General features: G+C 59.0%; 1 protein-coding gene across 2 annotated transcripts; it reads left to right on the forward strand.

Moving 5' to 3' along the window:
- Nucleotides 1–1,680: 1,680 nt before the first annotated feature.
- On the forward strand, nt 1,681–18,193 carry MNT (MAX network transcriptional repressor). 2 transcript variants are annotated; one of them, XM_044745878.2, is made up of 6 exons: nt 1,681–2,089; nt 7,740–8,319; nt 8,919–8,960; nt 9,120–9,231; nt 14,188–14,380; nt 14,566–18,193. In XM_044745878.2, the coding sequence occupies exons 1-6, from the start codon at nt 2,017–2,019 to the stop codon at nt 15,321–15,323; spliced, it is 1,758 nt and encodes a 585-aa protein (XP_044601813.1). In that variant the 5' UTR covers nt 1,681–2,016; the 3' UTR covers nt 15,324–18,193. The 2 variants fall into 2 exon arrangements, with proteins under 2 accessions (XP_044601813.1, XP_044601812.1); XM_044745877.2 differs by lacking the exon at nt 1,681–2,089 and adding an exon at nt 6,444–6,674.
- Nucleotides 18,194–20,519: the final 2,326 nt, after the last annotated feature.

Below are 20,519 nucleotides of genomic sequence, written 5' to 3' on the forward strand. Positions count from 1 at the left end.
AGGCCTGCCGTCATTGGGACAGCAGAGCTGGACATGCTCCAAGGTGTCCCAAATACGTCTTCAACTGGTCTGTGCCTGTCACTACCAACGGCACCACTAGGATTTATGCGGCCTCCACTAAAGCAGCAGAACAGCAGGGTTTCAGGTGAGAATTTTGTTGGCCCCCAGTCATAATATGTTAAGTTGTCAGACTCCTTCCCGTTTGGGCAGTGTGATATTCCTCCATGCCTTTTTTCTAATTGTGGGCCCTGCCCCAGAGCTGCTTCAAAAGACTCGTCCGTGGGGTCAGGGGTAAATGTTCCTCCCTACCGGGCGAGGAGAAACTGGAACACGGAGTGACCTTAGATAAGTCCTTTCTCGTCTCTGGGCCTCTGTTTCCTTACGGGCAAAATGAGAGGATTTCGGCAAGCTGATCTCAAAGGTCTAACTTTCTGATTGTACTCCCTAGGCACGCCCAAAAATACCAGCACAAGAAGCGGCGGTAGGAAGCTCCAGCCGAGGGTCCCCGCCCTCCCAGCGAGCAAGGCGGAGGCCCGGCGGAGCGGCCCCTCCCGCGCGCCCGGCGCCCCGCGCCCGCGCCCGCGCCCCGCCCGCGGCCTCAGTCGCCGAGCCGCAGGGAGGGCGGGGCTTCCGCTCTCCACGTTGTTGTTCCCGATTTGGGCCACGCCCCCTTGATCTGATCTGTGGGGGCCTCGCCTTAACCACCCCCGCCCCGGCACCAGAGCAAAGGGTGGCCTCTAAGGTGGCATAGTTGGCGCCTCCACCCACGTCAGACACGCGTGGACAAAGACAAGAGTTTAGGGGAAGGAAAGAGACAGACTTGGTTTTAAAGGGAGGGTGGTGAAAAGTAAAGGATAGGCCAGGGCACAACTGCGGAATTTCCCTCTCTGCGTCGCACCCTCCGTTCCCTCGGGCCCCATCCGCACCCGCGAATGTGACCCTGCTAGACACTGGCCCTTTAAACCGAAGGCTGGCGGCGCGGGGTGTCCATGTGGAGCTGCTCCATGCCGTGTTGTCCTGCCCGCCCATTGGCCCGCGGCCCGGTGACGTCGCCTAATAGGATGCGAACGCACTGCGGGGGGAGGAACGGAGACAAGATACGGAACCGGATTGACACTCCGGTCCTCCCGCCTGTTCTCTGGCAGCCTCCTGCCGACAGCTCCGCCCAGGGGCGGATCCCGGGGGAATTGCGACAGGCGGGTGGTTGCAGGAATTAGGTCACGTGTGGGTAGGGAGTGGAGACCCAGGGGTCAGGCCAGTCTCTACCTAAGGTTTCCCGGACCTGGAGTATTCTTATTTGAGCTAACTTAAGTCTTGAATTTTCCACCCTTCCTTCCCTCCTGTAGGACAAATTTCGTTGTGAATGTCCCAAACACGCAGCCCTTGCACAACTTGTGGCTTGCAACCGGGGCGGGGCGAGGCGGGAAAGCGGAAATGCAGGGCGCGAACCGGGCTCGAGCTTCTCCCACCCCCACCCAGGCCACGTGTGCGCGCGCGCTCTATAGTGGGCGGGCCAGCCCGCTCCGGACCCCGCCCCTCCCTTCGTGAGACGCCGCGGCCCTGCGGGCGGGGGCTCCGGTCCGGGCTTTGGCTGCGGCCCCGGTGTAGTAGCGGGGGCGGCGGCCGGGGGCAGCGCGGCTCCTTCCCTTGTTGTGTGTGTCGGTGCCTCCTCGCCATCTTGTTGCAAAGCCTTTTCTTGTCGGCGGGACTCCCGGGGGCCGCGGGGCGGGAGGCATCAGACGGGAGGAAGGGGGGGGAGGAGAGGGGCAGTGCCGCCTTTTTTTTTTTTTGCATCAAATTTTTTTACATTTGCAAATTCTATCTTGCAAATATTTTGGGAAACATTGATTTTTCTCCCCGTGCTCCCCCGTTCTTCCCTGCGGAGTGCGCTGCGCCGCCCAGCCCTGTCGCCCCCCGGAGGTGATCCCTCCCTCCTGCCTGCCCGCCAGCCTGACCTGTGCCCGGCTCGCGGGCCGCAGTCTCGGCTCCGGCGCGCCCCCGGCAGCTCTCGGCGCGATGAGCATAGAGACGCTACTGGAGGCGGCCCGCTTCCTGGAATGGCAAGCGCAGCAACAACAGAGAGCACGTGGTGAGCGGCCGGGCTGGGCCCCAGGGGCACCGGGGAAGGGGAGGCGAGCGACCCCGGTCCCCGAACAAACGTGGAACCACGGGCAGGACCCGCTCCTTAGCAGCCCGCGAAGCCGGGGAGCGCAAGGCTCCGCGCAAGAGCCTCTGCTCGGGGAGGAGTGTTGTGGGCAGTGAAATTAATTAATGAATTCATTAACATGCAGCGAGAAACCTGTCTCCTGTGGGCGCCACCCCAGCCGCCTGCCACCCCCTGTGCACCTTTCGCGGGGGGCTTCTTTCGCTTGGGCCAGCGGTGCCCTCGGTAGCGCTAAGGATGTGTGAGCCGGGGGGGGGTGGGGTGAGGAATGGTGTTGCGTGGAGGTGGCAGACCCGCGTGTGTGTGCGTGTGTGCACGGGGGATGTGTGATGCGAGCCTCGAGGAAAGCGGATGAACGGACGTGTACACGGGGCGAGTGTATAGTGCACACGAGTGGGCGTGTGTGTAACGGAGTGGGGGGTGGGAATTACTCTACGCCGAGCAGCTCCCCGGCTTCCCTGGCCTTGTGGGGAGGGTGCGGGGGGCGCTCCCGGCAGATCTACGCGCCGCTTGGGGCGGAGGCGGCCTTTGCAGAATGAAATGACATCGCGTGTCTTATGATCCTGGCCAGCCCCGCCTGACCCCGCCTCCCAGAGCTGGGCTGGGTCGCGCGTCAGGGGTTTGGGCGAGAGCCGGACTGATTGGGTGTATGTGAAACGGTTCGCGGGTCGCTGGGGGCAGCCCCAGGGCCCCCCTTGCTGCGCCCCACTTTAGCCGGTGTGGAATGTGGCGTGTCTGCGCGTTCCAAACCCGCTCTCGGCTGGAATGTTGCGCGTGCCTGCGTTCCAAGCCCGTTGGTTACACCGGGTGGTGACGTGGATGGGCCCCGCCCCCGACCACGTGCACGGGGGACACTCCCGCTGGGGACGGCGCGGCTCGGCCCCTCCCCGCAGCCTCGCGTTTAGCCGGGGGCGGGGCCTGGGTGGGGCCGGCGAGGGGCCTTGCGCAGGGTTGGGCCCTAGCTTTGGCCTCTGGGCATCTCCCAGGGAGGGCCTGGGCCCTGCGAAGGTGGAGCCGAGCTCACCTGTCGGTTCTCGCCCTAACCTTCTGTTTTTGATCGTGGGGCGAGGGAAACGCTCAGAATCGCAGAGCGACAAGACTTAGAGCTCGCATATTCCCTCTGACGCCCAAAACGTTCTCACCAGGACCTCCTGGCCACACCCCTGGCCACACTGTGGAATAAGCCAGGCTGAGAATGGGCAAATTTGGGGGCTTCCTGAGCAGTGGGGGAGACGAAGATTTTAGATGCCACCCCTACCCCCACGCGCCCCTCCGGGTGATGCAGAAATAGCGGCTGGGGGGAAGACCTCCGTTTGCTGGACTGCGACGAGGGCCTCAGCCCTGGATCGTTTTGTGTGCACTATCCGGAGAGTCCTGTCCCCTCCAACCCAATCCCCCAACCCTGCGGCCGGGTTGGTTGTGGTGGAGAGAGTGCTTCGCCCTCCTTTCCTTTCTTTCTGCCTATTGTTGCTTCAATGATGAGTCATGCAGGAGGTAGTAGTGTGTTGTGTGTGTGTGTGTGTGTGTGTGTGTGTGTGTGTGTGTGTGTGTGCGCGCGCGCGCGCGCGCGCCTGTAGCGTGTGCTGCCGCCGCCGCGCTGGCTGAGCAGGCAGGGGGGGGGAGCGGCAGCCGGCCAGGGGCGGGGAAGCTGCGGGTCCGTCGGCCTAGTCGGGTAGACCGGCTTCTCAAGGTCAAGAGTCACTCGAGCTATGTGAGACTGAGATGCTTGAGTTTTGCAGAACTGATGGGCTGGCACATCGGCCCACGCGCCCCTCCCCCTTGCCTTCGGGATCCAGAGCAGGGTCAGGAGGTGGACAGTGCTGTTGGTGACCGTGAATGTCCTGCGTGCGGGCCCAGCGACGGGCGGGGGAGGGGGAGAGCGTGCACAAGATTTGGAGAGACTGAGTCACCTGCTGCCACCATCAACACAATGCAGTTCAAGAATACCTATTGTGTCCCCACTGTGTAACAGGCACTGTGCTAGAGGTGAACAGGATTGACCCTGATGTTGCCCCAAGGGAACACTCACTTCACCCTCACTTTACCCCTAGGCTGGTTGGCTATATGGGGAATGGGACAAGACTCACACTGTCATTTCTCTCATCCTTTGCAAAATAAGTAAATCCGGAGCTGACCAGTAAGAATGTGTGTATGTGACACTGTGAAGGAACCGGGGAACATTCCCTCTTAAGTTGGAGAGCCCAGCCCCCTCCCTCAGGTGGTGAGAACCAGGGGCAAGGAGCTGAGCTGAGGTCTAGGTTAGCTGCCCAGTCACAGCTTCTTGTTGGGGGGGGGGTGGGTTTAGGGGATAGGTGGATGCTGGAAAACCACATCTACTCCAAAAACTGTCGTACAGATGGCTGCACCTGGCCACAGCAGTTTAATCTCCAGAATTCATTTTATCTCCTTCTTGAGGTTCTGTCCTTTGACTTGGGGTGGGAAGGATGGGAGAGAAAGAGGTGGTATGTGACCCTGCTGACCAGAAGCGCTTTCCCGGGGTACATACCTGATGAGCAGCTCTGAACAGGGATCGTCTTATCTGTGCCCTCGTTCAACCTCAAGCGTCGGTTTCCCGACCTAGACCAGCTAGCTTATTTACATGATGAGCCTAGGGCATGTGTGCACTTGTGTGTGTGAGAGGAAGAGAGGAAAGGGCAAGGCATCGTGGTGGTCAGCAGGGGGGCCTGGTCATTTTCTAGCATTCATGGAGGTGGCTCGAATGGCACCCTCTTCTGCCGTGATTGGAGGGAGCTGGTGGGAGTGTCCACAGGTTCCTGACCCAGTCGTACCCTGGGCCTGCCTTATGTGCCAAGCTCCCTGTCAGCATGAAGGGGGAATCCCCCTGAACATTCGGGGGCACCAGGTGTGGGCTTCTCAGGCCCCAGCCCTGTGCCTGCTGAGCCCCTTTGGCCACAGTGACTTGGGATGGCTGAAGGGAGCACAATGCCCATACTCTCCACTGTGGCCCCTGGATCACCCCAGAGGAGTCGTGCTAAATTCTCTGAGTGTAGAGCCCAAGGAAAGTGCCTGAGTGTGTGTGCATGTATGGGAGTGAGGGAGGGTGTGCACCCATGGGTGCAGCAGAGCATTATTTTAAAGAGCCTAAACTCATCTTGCTGCTGAGGGAGGCCCCTGAGTGACTGCCAGCTTGCTTCCCCCGCTTTGTGCCCCCCACTCCAGGGCACAGGGAGAGGGTCATCACTGAGTAAGGAATGAGTCCAAGTGGCAGGGAGGAGGCAGGAAGCTTTGGTGGGCTGAATCTGGCCTGGGGCACGCGCTCTTCCTCCCCGCCAGTCAAGCTTTTTCATGCTGATCCAGGTGTGATAGAACTTGGCCATTCACCTGGGTTCCTCCTGGCACCTGTGAGGCGCACCTGCCTCGCTCTGGAAGAGAGTAGGTGAGGAGGAGGTTACCGTCTCCTGGGTGAGCTTTGGAGTTGCTTTAAAACATGGGGAATATGAGGTTTACCATCAGTCTGGGTTCCCAGAGCACCTGTCCTTGGGGCTTGGGGCCTGGGGCCTTGTCTGTCCCACTGCTTATGGGAGAGTGGAACACTTGCCCCAAGGCCCAGGAAAGTTAGGGGCCTGGCTCAGTCAAAGGAATGGAGGTGGGGCTGTGTTGGGCCCTGAGCTACAGGGCCTTGTCTTGGGGATGAGATGGGGGCAGGTGGGGTTAGAGGGTGGCAAGTGGGGAGAGGACTGGGGATGTCCCAGGCGGGGCTCCGGAGCTGGAACTCAGCAGGCTTCTTTCCCAGTGTAGTCTGGGAAGCTGGGGCAGAGAGAGCTGGTTTTCTCTGCGCCTGTAACATAAGCTAGTGCTGGCTGGAATGGCCTAGGAGAGCAAGACCTCCCCTCATTGGAGCAGGCCTGCACCGGACTGGCAGCTCCCCTTCCTGAAGGGCAGGGGAGATAGGAAGAAGCCTGTGCTGCCCGGTCCAGCCCCTGAACTCTGGCTGCTGGGAAACCACTGAGTGCTTCCTCTCTCGGAACACTTCCCCCTCTACTTCCTCCTTGCTCTCCTCTGCAGGAGGGAGGGCTCGGCTCAGAGCAGGCCTGGCTCACACTCATTGTTGATTGGTCAAAGGGCCCTGAGGCCTCAGGTTTGCTGGGGGCCGCCCCCACCCCAGCCCGAAAAACATGTTGGAGGGTGGATGCCTTCCTCCCTAGGGGGCACTTAGCCAACCTCATACCCCAGCCCCACCCCTTGTGGGGGGGCGTGTTTGGGGCGTGGCTACCTGCCAGTGCTGTCAGCTCTGTTAGTCAGCAGTGTGGTGAATCCGGGGCAGTGGGGAGGGCTGGGTGACCAGCCTGCTCCCTGGCCTGGGGGGCTGCAGCTGCTCCCCAGGGCCCTGGCCCAGCCCTGTAGCCCAGGGACTGGAATGATGGGCCTGGGAGAGGACGGGGCGGGGTGGAGATGGAGAGGGGCCCTCTCCCCTCCCCCTGTTCTCAGCCAGCTGCTAAGCAGGCCTCCCCTTCCTGCGGGGCTTTCAGCAGAGATGCTGAACTGATGGGTGCGTGCTTGCCTGAGCTCATGGCCCTGCTCACCCCTATTACAAAGCCCAGCTTTCCTTTCTGGCTGCCTTGTATCTTTCTAGTTTGTGCTGCTGGTGGTGGAGGGGATGGGAGGGAGGAAGGGAGGGGGATTTGGGGGAAATTAGTTCTAGCATAACAAAGGGCAGAGAAGGACCAAGTGTGTTTTGTGTGGTCCCCCTGAGGACAAACCAGAGGCATTGGGACCTAGCCTGGGAGTCCAGAGTCCTGGGCCTGGTTTCCTCATGTGGGAACTGAAGGTGGTGTCCCTACCCTGCCTGTGGTGTGGGGCTCTTGTGAGGATCCAGAGGGGGGTGTGTGTGTGTAGACACCTAGTGAGCATATGTTGGCACAGCAAGTACCAGGAATCTGCCAGGTGTCAGGAGACCTGGCTGGGTCTGGCCCCAGTTTTACTTGTGTCTTGCTGTGTGACCCTCAACAGATCACTTTGCCTCTCTGAGCTGATTTATCCCATCTGTGAAATGAAGGTACTGCCTGTCCTCTACAAGGTACTTGCTAAACACTGTTGAAGGTCTTTCCCAGAAACTATGATCTGTCTGCCCCGCTCCGTTCTCCTGTGGTGGCCTGTGAGGTCTTCTATGGACTGGCCTCTGCCCACCTTATCAGCCCGCTCCCCTCCACCTTGTTGCTCCTGACCATCCCTGCTCACCATCTGCCTAACCCCTCAACCTCCAGGTTGCCAGGCCTCCAGCATTCTCTGGGACGCTCCTGCTCTGCCTTTACACAGCCTCTTTCCCCCCAGCCTGGACTGTTATTCTGTCTCTTGTCCCTCCCTGCACCCGCCCGCCCTGAGCTCCCCAAAGACACGGACCAGGTCTGTGTGATTTGTTCACTGCTGTGTCTCAATGCTTAGCCAGCGCCTGGCTGGGTGTGAATGGGTATTTGTGGTGTCTCAGGCAGAGCAGGGGTGTCACTGAGCACTGACTGGGACACGGTCAGAGGATGGGTTATGGCTGGAGGACAGGTGAAGCTGGGGCCCAGGGCTGTTGGCCCACTCAGACACCCCTTGTGTTCTCTCTGCGTAGATGAGCAGGAGCGGCTTCGCTTGGAGCGGGAGCGGGAACAGGAGCAGAAGAAGGCCAGCAGCCTGGCCAGGCTGGCCCATGCCCTGCCAGTGGAAGAACCCCGCAACGAGGCACCACCCCTGCCTTTGTCCCCCCCAGCACCTCCGCCGGCACCTCCACCCCCACTTGCCACCCCCACCCCACTGACTGTCATTCCTATTCCAGTAGTGACCAACTCCCCTCAGCCTCTGCCCCCACCCCCACCACTGCCCCCTGCAGCCCAGCCTCTGCCCCTGGCACCTCGCCAGCCCACCCTGGTGAGCACCCCTGGACTGAGCATTAAGGAGTCTGCTGCCCTGCCCACCAGGCCACAGGTGCCCACCCCTGCTCCCCTACTGCCGGACTCCAAGACCACCATTCCGCCCACTGGCAGCCCCAAGCCTTTGCAGCCCCTCCCCACACCCATCCTGACCATCGCACCACACCCTGGAGTCCAGCCCCAGCTGGCCCCCCAGCAGCCACCCCCACCCACTCTTGGGACACTGAAGTTGGCACCAGCTGAAGAAGTCAAATCCAGTGAACAGAAGAAGAGGCCTGGGGGGTGAGTGAGGTGTGGCAGAGTCAGAGCTGTTGGGGTGGAGAGGAGGACTGCCCACCCGCTGGGCTGTGTGTGCAAGAGAAAGTTCCCTCCCCAGCCAGGCCTTCAGGGCCGTACCCTACCTCCCCAGCCTAGAAGTGCCCTCCTATATTTGGACACATTTTCACTGTGCTCTTGCCCATCCCGGCCCCGGGAGTGGGGAATGGCCATTGCTCTCTGTTCTCTGACTTCTGTTTTCTCTGACCTCCTCCAAAGTTGGGGCTGATGGCATTTCCCAGCCTTTGAACAGAGTATTGGGTTATGGGCCTCTTCTGAGGGATGGAGTCAACTGGCTATTTCTCTGAGTCCCAGGAGTACTTCCATCTCCTCACAGATGGACAGGTGGCATTGGGGGTTAAAGGGGTCATGAATTATGAGCATACATGTGTCCTCCATGGGGTGTACGTGCCATGGCACAGAAGGAGCATCTCCCATTGCTGCTTTTATAGAGAGAAAATGTCAGGGACAAAAAGCCTGTGGCATTTGGAGGACGGGAACAGGGGGCAGGAAGGCCACCTAATCTGGGCCCTCCTCTCTGAGCCTCCTGTCTGTCTGGGTTTCAGGATCGGAACCAGAGAAGTCCACAACAAACTGGAGAAGAACAGGTGTGTGTGCGAGCGTGTGTGACTCTGGGCCCGCCCCGCCCGCCGTGGGGACTGGTCCCACCCTTGGTTCCCCAAGCTGTCCTTGGGCCTTCCCTCCCCGCCTCCAGGCCGTGCCTCTGCCCCCGGCAGTGGCTGACCCGCGCTGCTACCTCTCCCCAGGAGGGCCCATCTGAAGGAATGCTTTGAGACCCTGAAGAGAAACATCCCCAACGTGGACGACAAGAAGACTTCGAATCTGAGCGTGCTGCGGACGGCGCTGCGGTACATCCAGGTATGGGGGAGGGAAGCGCGGCCCAGAGGAGGCGGGCGGTGGTGGTGACGGCCGCAGAGCCAGCTTCCTCCCCGCGCCCCACCGCCCTCGCCCGGTCGTCGCGGTCCCGCCCCCTCCCGGCTCCCCCGCCCTCCTCCACGCGGGCGCTGAGCACATGGCCCGGTGACGTCACGGGGCTCCCCGCCCGTCAGGGGGCGGGCAGACGGGCGCGCGTGCGCGGGCAGGGCGGGGGCGGTGCTGCCCTCGGCCTCCCTCCCCTCCCCCGTCGGGCCGCCCTGCGGAATCCGTGTCACCCCGGCGCCCGGCCCCGCTTAGCTGCCTGCCGCTGTTAGAGCACCCGCGGGTGAGGAGGGCGTGGAGCAGCCTGGCGCCTCCACCCCGCCCGCAGCGCCTGGGCGGAACCCGGATTCGGCCCAAGAGTCTGTCGCTGGGCCGGGGGAGGGGTGTCCCCGGGCGTGGCTCCCTCCAGTCGGCTGCGCGCCAGTGAAGCCCCCGACTTTTACCCGAGAAGGATTCAGATCCTTGTAGTGAGCGCACTGAGGTGCCACGACCCGAGTTTGGGGGTTAAACCTCGGGGTTGGAGGAATGCGGCAGCTTGAGTGGGAGACAAGCAGCCCCGGGGTCACCGAACCTCTAAAAATTACTCTCTCCTTCCGTCAGGGTTTTAAAAAAGCCCTTTCCAGGGCGCCCTCCTGGCCGTGTCCCCTCGCCGTGAGCCCTGGCTCCCCTCTGCGGCACCGGGCCGGCGCCCGCCAGATAAGCTAGTTGCCATGGCGGCCCGAGTTTCGGTTTCCCTGGAAACCCGCGGCGGGCTGCGCGCGCGGGGAGGGCGGCGGTGGGGGTGGGGCGGTGGCCACGCTCCGCTGCCGCGGAGACGGAGTCCGAACGGAGCCGTTGGGGAGTGGGAGGGGCTTGGGGGCTCCCTGCCAGCTGGGGGGAGGAGCCTCAGGGTCCCCTGGTCGTCGCTCTTGGGAAGCCTGGGGGCTGGGCGGCGTCACGGCCCTGGCGGGAGTGGATGGCAGAGGGTCGGGCCGGGCGAGGAGCCAGAAGCGGGTCGCCACCCCTCCCCCGGCCTCGACTGCGGGGTCACAGCCCCGAGGTAACCGGAGCCTGACTCGCGACGGCTCTCAGTCGGCGGCTCCCTCCCCGCCTCCCGTGAACGCGCGCCCTTCCGCCCGCCCTCTAGCGCGGGGAGGTGCTGGCGCGTCTCCAGGCCGCTTCCCGGCACCGGGAGGGGCGGGGCCGGGCCCGCGGATTGGCGAGGCCGGGCGGGGGGCGGGGCTCCTGCGCGCGCCGAGGGAGGGTGCGGCCGGCGGGGAGTGACGCAGCATGGCCCGGGCCGCGTGGGTGCGCGCGTGCTCTGGGAGGGGCGGGTCCTCGCTTGCGGCCCGGACGGCACGGCGTCGGGGGCTTGCCTTGGGTTTCCGAGGGTACCCAGGAGGCTTATTTTTTGATGTATTTGCCGAACGTGGGCTTGAGTATGTTATTGATTGGTCCCTCAATCATACGCAGTTATATGGCCTGGGAGAAAATCTCAGTCCAAATGCGGTGACATTTTCTGCGAATATCAGCTTTCTGTACTGCGATGAGGCTAACTGGGAAAAAAATTAATAGTATCTTCGTCGTGAGGATGTTAGAAGGATTGGGCCTCTGTAAATATTAACTTAATTGCGATTATTAAGAAGTGGGGAGGATGGAATGGCACGTTCCTCTTTATAGATACATATTTAGGGAGGGGAGAGCAGAAACAGTCGAAAACTTAGAAGACTGCATAAATCCTGAACTTCACTCATTTATTTGTTCATTCAGGTACTTTTGGGAAGCTCTGTGTCTGATTCTGAGGATATAGTGGGGGAGCAAAGAGGAAAATGTAGGTCTGCATCCTCATGGGTTTTGTCTTGCAGCAGATTATAAACAAGATGGAAGACTGTGCCATGCAGGTGTCACAGGGACAGATCACAGGATCTGTTCTGGGGAGGTGGGGAAGTTGTTGCTAAGGAAGGGGCATTCAAGCTGAGACCTGAAGGTCTCCGGATGACCAAGGCAAAGTGGAGGGCAGAGAGCCCAGCACAGTCCAAAGTTTCTCCAGCAGGAGGGAGCAGGATGCGTTTTTGGAAGTTAAAGATGGTCAGGAGGGTTGCCAGGTAGAGATGGGGGGCAGCAGGGCGCTCGATGAGAGCCAGAAGGGAGTACTGGAGAGATCACACAGAGCATGTAGACTGAGGGCTTGGCATGTGTGTCCAGGTGGAAAGCTGTGGGAAAGCTGGAGAACCCAGCCAGACCTATAGTGGCTTAGAGGTGGTAAAGGAGTTGAAGAAAGCCACGGTGAAGTGGACAGAAACAGGAAGAGGAGTGGGCATTTACCAAACCAGGTATCTAGGTAGTCTTAGAAAGGAAATGGGTCTAAGATGAAGCAATGTGGTCTAAAGTTAAACCCTGGGGAAACTTTCTGGGGGCCTCTAGGCCTGTGGAGAACTGGGCTAAGTGAGAAGAGGAGGTTTTGGCCTCTGATGTTCTCTCTCCCTGAGCCAGAAGCCTACCCTCCCTGCTAGTGAGTAGAGTTCAGGATGGCCACTTCCAGCCCCCAGCAGCCAGATTCAAGTGAGGGCTGACTCACATCAATGATGCGGCCTCATCTCATGTCATGTCCAGCATTGGCCTTTTGGGGTAGAGCCAGGTGAGAAACCAAACAGGTGAGTGTGTAAGGGGAGGGATCTTTCTGGCAGAAATATGGGGAGAAGGTTAATCTCAAAGCCAGGATGGTAGAAGGGACTGTGTGTAGCCTGGGACTGGTGACAAAAGTGTAGAGCTACCAGGTTTCCGGCCAGTACAGAGCATGGCTGTATCTGGGTTATGTGTCGCAGGCACTAATGGTTTGAGGCATCTCTTACTGGTGAGGTCAGAAATGCAAGGAGTTTGGGGCTGTAGGAGGGAGCGTGGGGAAGTTAGTCCTAGTTGGTGTGTTGAGTTGAAGACGTTGCCATGCTCAGGAGGGGCAGATGAACAGTCAGGAAAGACTACTGCAAAACTGCCCATAGGAAATGGAGTCAAGGCTACTGGGTGACTGTGATTCTCCTGTGATGAAGGGGAGAGACAGGATAGAGGTTGGAGCTAACATGGTGAAGTCCCCTCAGATCCTTCCCCTGGGGCTAGGCAAAACGTTGTGCCTAGCTCTGTCCTGGCCTGGTAGGGTCAGGGGATATAAGCTAATTATAGAACAGCGCTTGCCTTCACTTACAGGGTTGGACAGGAACAGTGTGTGTTGAGGTGGAAAGACAAAACAGGAAATATTTAGGGGGTCATAGGAGCCAGTGTCTGATTAAGTACTACTTGACAGTCAATGTCATTGAACGCTCAGGTGTGCGTGCTGGTGCTGAGAAGGGCATGGGTTGGGGAAGGGCAGTGGAGAATGTAGGGGCTCAGGTGTGGTCTCAGAAGAGGAGCAGAGAAGATCTAGATTGGTGAGAAGGGGGCGTTCCGTGTGTAAGCATCTGGGCAGACAGAGTTTGGAGAGGAAAACTAAGACGAGCTGGGGAGTTTGGTGTGGAGAGCCAGTGGGCTCTGCACCTGGCCATGACCAGTGAGCCTTGGAAGCTACAAGTTGAGGAGCAGGTCAGGTAAGAAACTCAGGAGGCAGCAAGGCAGCACTGTCCATGTTGTCTGGTTGACCCAGCGGTCAGGACATGCCTAGGCCGAGGAGAAGCTGGCAACAGGGAAGCCGTTGAGACTTAGATGAGTTGGTTTAATGAAGTGTCAGAGTTGGGAGGTCATGGAGGAGGGGAGAGGCTTTTGGTCTGGAAGGGAGCTGAGAAATAGGATAGGAGCTGGCCTTTGGAACTGCTAATAATAAGCCTCCTGCAGAGAGAAACTGGAGACCCTTCTAATAAGGGAGCACTGCCACAGTCTAGGAGGCAGGGCGTCCAGCACCTCCGTGAGGGGGCAGCCTAAGTGGCACAAGGTCACCTGTGGCCCTGAAGGAGTTGAGAGGGATATGGCACCGTGGATAAGGGAACTCCCTCCTGGTGTTCTTAGGGAAGGGGGTGGCATCAGCGTTGTGGGAGTGGGAGCAACCTGGAACCTGTGGTGAGGGACAGAAACCTCTCCAGGGGTGCTCAGTCCGAGTCAGCTGTGCTGTCCATCACCCCAAGAGCCATTTCTCATTGAAGAGTGCAGCTCAGGTACTGTGTGAAAGGAGGGGCACATTCCAGGGCGTGGGGATTGTTTAGCAGCCTGGGGAGTCTGGAGGCCTGTAGGCAGTGTGAAAATAGAGCATTGTAGAGTGGCGACACAGGTGGGCACCATAGGGGCCCAGGAAGTTGGAGAGGAGGTACAGAGCCAGCAGCTATTGGAGACGAGATGGAGGCAGGTCAAGATGAAACGGCCACAAAGTCTGGCGGGTCATCCTCCAAGGATATTGAAGTTAAGGAGACTAGTGAATGATGAAGTGGAGAGAAGGGCAGGATCATTGGGGGTTCTTTGGGGAATGCGTTCCAAGGAGAGTAGCTTGTGGTATCCGTGAGTGACAGAATGGTGTGAACAGCGGTGGAGGCCTTGGGCATGACCCCAGAAGTCTGTGTTACCCTTCCTGTCCTTCTCTGCAGAATGGAGAGAGATGCTGCCAGGAGGGTGGATGGGGCATGAGGTGGGGAAGCCCCTCAGGACAGAGTTGATGTGGGGATGGGAGAGGGGCTGACCTGGATCTGTGCTTTCTTTCAATGGCGCCTGCCTGAGAGCCTGCAGTACCCGGGACGCTGGGCCTCACTAGGCAGAGCCAGGACCAGGAGGCAGGTGTTGTCTCCAACAGCCCCTGTCAGCCTGGGGCCCGGTCAGTGCAGACCTGCCCTGTGGGCTGAGTGATCTGGAGGCAGGGGTGGCTGTGGGGATATGTTTATGGTAATCTGTGGGCCCCATGGCTGCTGCTCAGGGTATCCTGCTGTCCCTTGCCCTGTTCTCCAGTCCCTAAAGAGGAAGGAGAAGGAATATGAGCATGAGATGGAACGGCTGGCGCGAGAGAAGATTGCCACGCAGCAGCGGCTGGCGGAGCTCAAGCACGAGCTGAGCCAGTGGATGGATGTGCTGGAGATCGACCGTGTGCTCCGGCAGACGGGCCAGCCGGAGGACGACCAGGCCTCCACTTCTACAGCCTCTGGTGAGCCCTGCCTGCTACCCGTTCCATGTTGCTCCCGCCCTTCACAAATGACAGCTGCCCTGGCCAGGCCTTTGCCTGCTGGAAAAGATGCCCCTCACCCCAGCCCCATCGTATCCCCAGGGACATCTATATTTCTAACTTCTTGTTTCCCAAGCCCTCTCACCTCTCCCTGTGTCCCCCCACAGAGGGTGAGGACAACATAGACGAGGATATGGAGGAGGACCAGGCCGGCCTGGGCCCACCTAAGCTGAGCCATCACCCCCACCCGGAGCTGCCGAAGCCACCGCCCAGCACTGCCCCCACGCCTCTGCCTCCCCACCCACACCCCCACTCCCAGCCTGTGGCCCTGTCTCCTGCCCATCTGCCCGGGCAGCAGCCACCGCCACAGCAGAAGACACCTCTGCCGGCCCCTCCTCCCCCACCAGCTGCCCCTGCCCAGGCTCTGGTGTCCGCTCCAGCCCATCTGGTGGCCGCGGCTGGGGGAGGCTCTACAGTCATCGCCCACACGGCCACCACCCACGCCTCAGTCATCCAGACTGTGAACCATGTTCTACAGGGGCCGGGCGGCAAGCACATCGCCCACATCGCCCCCTCGGCCCCCAGCCCTGCTGTGCAGCTGGCACCTGCCACACCCCCCATTGGCCACATCACAGTACACCCTGCCACCCTCAACCACGTGGCCCACCTTGGCTCCCAGCTGCCCCTGTACCCGCAGCCTGTGGCAGTGAGCCAGCCTGTGGCAGTGAGCCACATCGCCCACACCCTCTCGCACCAGCAAGTAAATGGCACAGCTGGGTTGGGGCCCCCAGCCACCGTCATGGCAAAGCCAGCTGTGGGGGCTCAGGTGGTGCACCACCCCCAGCTGGTGGGCCAGACGGTGCTCAACCCTGTGACCATGGTCACCATGCCCTCCTTCCCGGTCAGCACACTCAAGCTGGCTTGAGGATGAGGCCACTCAGAGGCCCTCAGTGGGGGCAGGGAGGGGGACCTGTCCCCCACTCTCCCACCCACCAGCTCCACACATTCCAGCCAGGCCAGGCCCACCCCGCCCACACCCACCCCCAGGCCTCCTAGGGGAAGGGGGTGCAGAGACTCTGAGCCAGGGGAGGGAGGGGCCACCCCAGGTAGCTGGGCACAGGGCAGGGGCTTACCCCACTGCACTAGGACTTGATGAAGTGATGAGAGACGCTCTGGTGACCATGTCACCTGTTGGGCCTGGTGCCAGCTCCAGTGCCGTCCCTGCCTCCCAACCCTGTCCCCTGAAATCAGTGCGATGTGGACGTGGTATTCTCCGACTTTCCCCTACCCTGCCCGCCTTCCTGTGCTGCTGCTGCTATTGCTCTGTCTGGTGAGGTGGCTGAGTGCCCGGGCCCTCCCCTCCCGAGCCTCAGCCTTCTCTTCCCAGGCCTTTGGAGGGGAAACGGGGAAGCAGAACTGAAGCAATTTGGCCCAGAAAGCTGAAGACTGTGGGGACCCTGCTGAGTACAGGTGACAAATCCTAGGAAGTGGCTGGTCTGGCGTCCCATCCAGACAGGTGGGTGCCCCAGCATGGGGTTCTCCAACCCAGTTGCAGTCACTATGACTCATTACAGCAGAAACTAGTTAACGATTGTCTGCCAATAGTAAACCAAACCCAAGTTGTTGCCAAGCTCCCTGAGCCCGCCAATCTTTGCCACTGAGCTCCTGACCTCAGGAGGGCAGGCTGAGGGTGGGGGCAGGGAAAGAAGGGTTTGGCTGTGCCCATCACCTTCGCCCCCAGCCTGCGTCTGGACTGAGGAGAGCTGCTCTGGACCCCTGCCCCCATCCCTGGATATGGCTCTCAGCTTCCAGAAGGCAGAGAGGAGGTGTGCTGTCTGGCCTCCACTCCCCTCTGCTCAGTGCTGTGTACTCCCTCAAGGGATAGGTGCCCCTGGGTGCCTCATGCTGCCTGGGAGACATTGGCCAGCATCTGGTCTGGGTTCCAGGATCCTGAAGCCACACTGTTGAGGCAATCAGGAAGTTAAAATCTGGCCCCTGATCCTTTCCCACACAGGCCCCTGGGGACCTGTAGAGAGGGAGCAGGGCCAGACTAGGGAGGAGGGCTGCTGCTTTTGCTCCAACTTCTGTCTCTAGTGTCATCTCTTTCTCCTGAACATCCCCCTTCTTCCATGGGCCTTTCTGAGTGTCCCCTCCCTGGTGGGGGCTGCTGTGTGCCACTGCCTTCCTTTGAGGAAAAGTCCTTAGTTGGGCTGAGAGCAGGGCACAGCTTGGGGTGGGGAGGAGTGAGTGGGGGGCCCTCTGTAGGGGATGCTGCTTTCCCTGCCTCTGCCTTGGCCAAGGGCTTTGGCTTCTCTTTATGTGGGTATTTATTACAAGTGGCCTTGTGTTGGACACACTCAGTTACACACATGTGCACACTCTGCTCCCCACTTGGACACACTCACCAATGGCCTTTCAGTGTGGGAGGAGGATGTGAGTATTTCTAAGTGTGAAGTTTGACAGGCTGGGGGTGGGAGAGTGTCAGGGCCCAGGATCCTCTGGAGTGTCCTCAGGACACTGGGGAGCCTGGCAACGGTCTTGAATAGATTTAGACACTTAAGAATTCCCTTTCAGTTCCCGGTGCTGGAGACCTCCCAGGGGACTGTCTTCTTGTTTTTCTCTCCTGTGGGTGGGGAAGGGGAAGGCCTATGGACGCCTTAGAGGCCTCTAGGAGAGGGCCCCGTACCCACCCTATGCAGAGCTCCCACCTCACAAGCTTGCTGCCTCCCTGCGCCTGCAGCCAATGCCACCTGCCACCCTTGTTCTTGGGGGAGCCAGTTTCATTCTTCCCAGTGTGATTACAATGGAAAAAGCAGAGGGAGATGGGTAGGCCTGGCGCCCAGGGAACAGTCAGAGAAGTATTGGTGAACCCGCCCCTCCTCTCAGCTCTGTTCACCACCTGCATCCTGAGGCCATTCCAGAGATGAAACGGTTGTGTTAACCAGTTGCCCCTTGGGCCTGCACAGATACCTCATCTGCCCTCCGCCCCTGCCCCTCCCAGCCCCCCATCAGTGGGGGGCCTCTGAATCTAGTGCCGAATGACTATGTCCAGATTGGTGACAATGGGTCTTGTTGCTGTTTTGTTGTTGTTTGTGAACGCTGTGACGCTGTGTGCCCAAGAGGGCAGCCACCGCCAGCCCTTCCTTGGGCATCTCCCCTGAGAGCTGTCAGGACCACATCTGTCCTCGCCTGTGGGACCTCCTGCCCCTCCCCTCCCTAGCCCTTCCAGCCTGGGGGACGCGTGTGCCCGTGCATGCGCGTGCACGCACACATACACACATCTTACCTCTCATGCGTGTTTTACTTTTTGATGTTCAGAGTGACTCACTGGCTGGGAGTCTTTACCTCGAGGAGAGGGGGAGGTTAGTTCCTTGGGGGGGCCAAAGAAGGGCAGGGAATGCCTGGAGGGAATGGCGGGGTCACCATAACCCCTGCTCTCTCCAGGAACAGTTTCTTCCCCCATCCCAGGGTCCCACCCCCATCCCCCAAAGAGGTGGCCCTTGTTTACAGTGAGGACTTGGTCACTGTGTCTCCGTTTCCTGAAATATAAACCGTAGCGACCCCAGACTGTAGAGATTTTTATGTGTTTGGATACATCTGCTGTGTGGGAAAAAAAAAAAACCTACAAAAACCCTAATTTTGTACATATTGTATTTTTACTATTGAACTGTATTCTAGTGGCTGTTCATGCTCCAAGACTTTAGGTATTGAGACATGAATACTATCCATGTAATAAGCACTTGCCTGGAATAAAATATAAAATTGAAATAAACCTGCACTGAAACCTAAGATGGAGCTGCCAGCCTGCAGCGTCTGGGTCATTTTGTTGCAAAAGGAGGCAGCCACCTTTAGGGAAAGACCTCCAGCAAGAAGCAGCAGTGTCTTCCCTGTTGACATTTGTGGGGAACTGTCCTCCAGTAGCTTCCGTGCTGGTCAATTTTAGAAAACAATTAGGGACCTTCCAGTTCTGATCCCAATGTTCAATCCTCAACAAGCTCTGAGAACTGCAGTTATGGGCTTCCTTGAACTTTTGTACTACTTGATACTTCCTCAAACCATTTTTACAAACGCTATCTTGTTTCATCTCTTAACAGCACAATGAAGTAAATAAGAACTAGCCCCATTCTGGCAGATAAGGAAACAGGTTTGAGGTAGCTGTGACTTGTGGTCACACAGCTAGCCTGGAACCTTGTGGAGCTGCAGTCAGATCTCAACTCTGCAGAGTTCTCCCCTGAGTGTGTGCCACCCTGCCCTGGGGCCTGCTGCAGAGTCAGGAACCTGAACTCAAGAAAGCTCCAATGGGAAAAAGGTGGAGGATCTGTACACAGAAGGGTGAGAGGCTTCCTGAGAGGGATGTGCTTCTGGGGTTGTGGTTAGGGCAGGTCATCTGAGGAGTCCATGGGCTGTCCTCTCAGGGAAAGGAACAAGAAGAGGAAGAAGTTGGAGGTCAGAGGTCAAAGAGCCATGTTCTAAGCTGGGTCTGCAAACCTGGGCCTGGAAGACCTTTGTCCCTATAACTACATCTTCTCTCCCCAGTTTAGGGGAAACCAGCCCTTTGGCAGGCTGTCTTGGGAGTAAGTGGGGAGGTGAGGGAGAATGAATTAGCTGGGCCTAGCTATAGACTAGGCTGGCTGCCTCATCTAACACCCTGACACCTGTCACACTCCCAGCCCCAGTCAGGGGAACTGACTCAGCTTCTCTTCCTGGGGTGGGTCTGGGGATGCGAGGGGTTATCCTTAGGAAAGGGAGCGGTGGCTGAATGTCTTGGAGTCCCCTTCTTTGAAGAGCCAGCCTCAAGAAAGGCCGGACCCAGCGCCCCTCCCCACTGCCCCACAATCCCTCCAGGCCCTTTCACTTGTGGGATGCTAGCTCCCTCTGCTGGTAGCTCCAGGAAGACCGGTCCCTTCCACTTTAGGGAAGGCCTAGGGTTAGGGTTAATATTTCATGAGTGCCCACTCAGTGTCAGACACTGTGCCCAGCACTGGGGATGAAAACACTGCCCCTGACAGTGAAGTAGGTATTATATCATCTAAGGGCTATCACTATATCTTAAGAGTAGGCAGAAACTCCCCTCTCTCTGCTCAGCTAGAGCTTGCAAGAAAGGGGCCTGTGGTTAAGGTAACAGAAAACAAAAATCCCAAGTAGGAATCCAGGAGCTTCCATTTACCAGCTCCTGCTCTGTAAGAGAGGGAGACTCATTTTCAGGGTAGGAGGGCTCCCTGAGATGGCATTATAGCGCCCTGCTCACACTTCCAGCTCCACCTCTCCACACACACATTGTCCTCAGCAGATGCATCATTTTGGCTATGGGATTCCCTCTGGTCTTAGAAGCCCAGCCAGGGACCTGGGGAGTGCCAGTACTTGTGGGTGGAGCAGGGAAGGGAGGGGTGGGTATTTGAAGGAACCAGGCCATTTCCAGGCTAGTTTATCAGGGGCCTTTAGTAAACTTCTTTCAGGAGGAGAAACAGCAGAGGGAATTCTGATTGTTCCAGGCAACAGGATCAGCCAGGGGGTGGGGAGGTGTTCCCTTGAGGGGCTTATAAGCTTCCCTGGTCCCAGAGCTCCCTGTGTCAACTGATTTCCTTGTCTGTCTGAATGGGTCTGAGGGAGCTGACAACAGGTCCTAATGCCCGGAAAGCTACACCAGACCACATGCTGGTGACTGGAGCCTCTACCTGGAGCCATAGATGATGGGGCAGTGGCCTTCTGGGGTCGGGGAAAGCAGGTGGGAAGCTATTATAGTTGGGCCCTTTCCATACATCAACAGGTCTGATCCCTCCCAATACTCCCCCAACACCCTAGCCTGAAGCAGGCATCTTAAAGACAGTGCTCAGTGGGCAGAAGCCAAGGCCAGAGAGACAGGATCCTTCTCCACTGGCTGGAGAGGTCAGGAGATCCTGCAGATTCCCCGTCAAACTCCAACTCCACTGCAGCCAGCCAGAAGGGCAGGCAGGCTGGGGAAGGGATGGGACAGGGACCTACACTCATCCAGAGGCTGGAGAGGTCAATGGTCAGTCTGAGATAGGACCGCTGGCTCTAGGGTGAAGTCCCCCCGAGGGCTTCCTCTGAGTACTTGGGGTTTGGCTATCACCCCCACCCCAGCCCACAGCCAAAGGCCCTC

This window comes from Equus asinus, chromosome 13 (genome assembly GCF_041296235.1).
Source record: "Equus asinus isolate D_3611 breed Donkey chromosome 13, EquAss-T2T_v2, whole genome shotgun sequence".
Taxonomy (NCBI): domain Eukaryota; kingdom Metazoa; phylum Chordata; class Mammalia; order Perissodactyla; family Equidae; genus Equus; species Equus asinus.

Coding starts and splice junctions, on each gene's coding strand:
- MNT (XM_044745877.2), top strand. CDS start 6,578: ATGGAGAGGGGCCCTCTCCCCTCCCCCTGTTCTCAGCCAGCTGCTAAG. Junction 6,675..7,739: donor CAGAGATGCTGAACTGATGG/GTGCGTGCTTGC, acceptor CTCTCTGCGTAG/ATGAGCAGGAGCGGCTTCGC. Junction 8,961..9,119: donor AACAAACTGGAGAAGAACAG/GTGTGTGTGCGA, acceptor ACCTCTCCCCAG/GAGGGCCCATCTGAAGGAAT.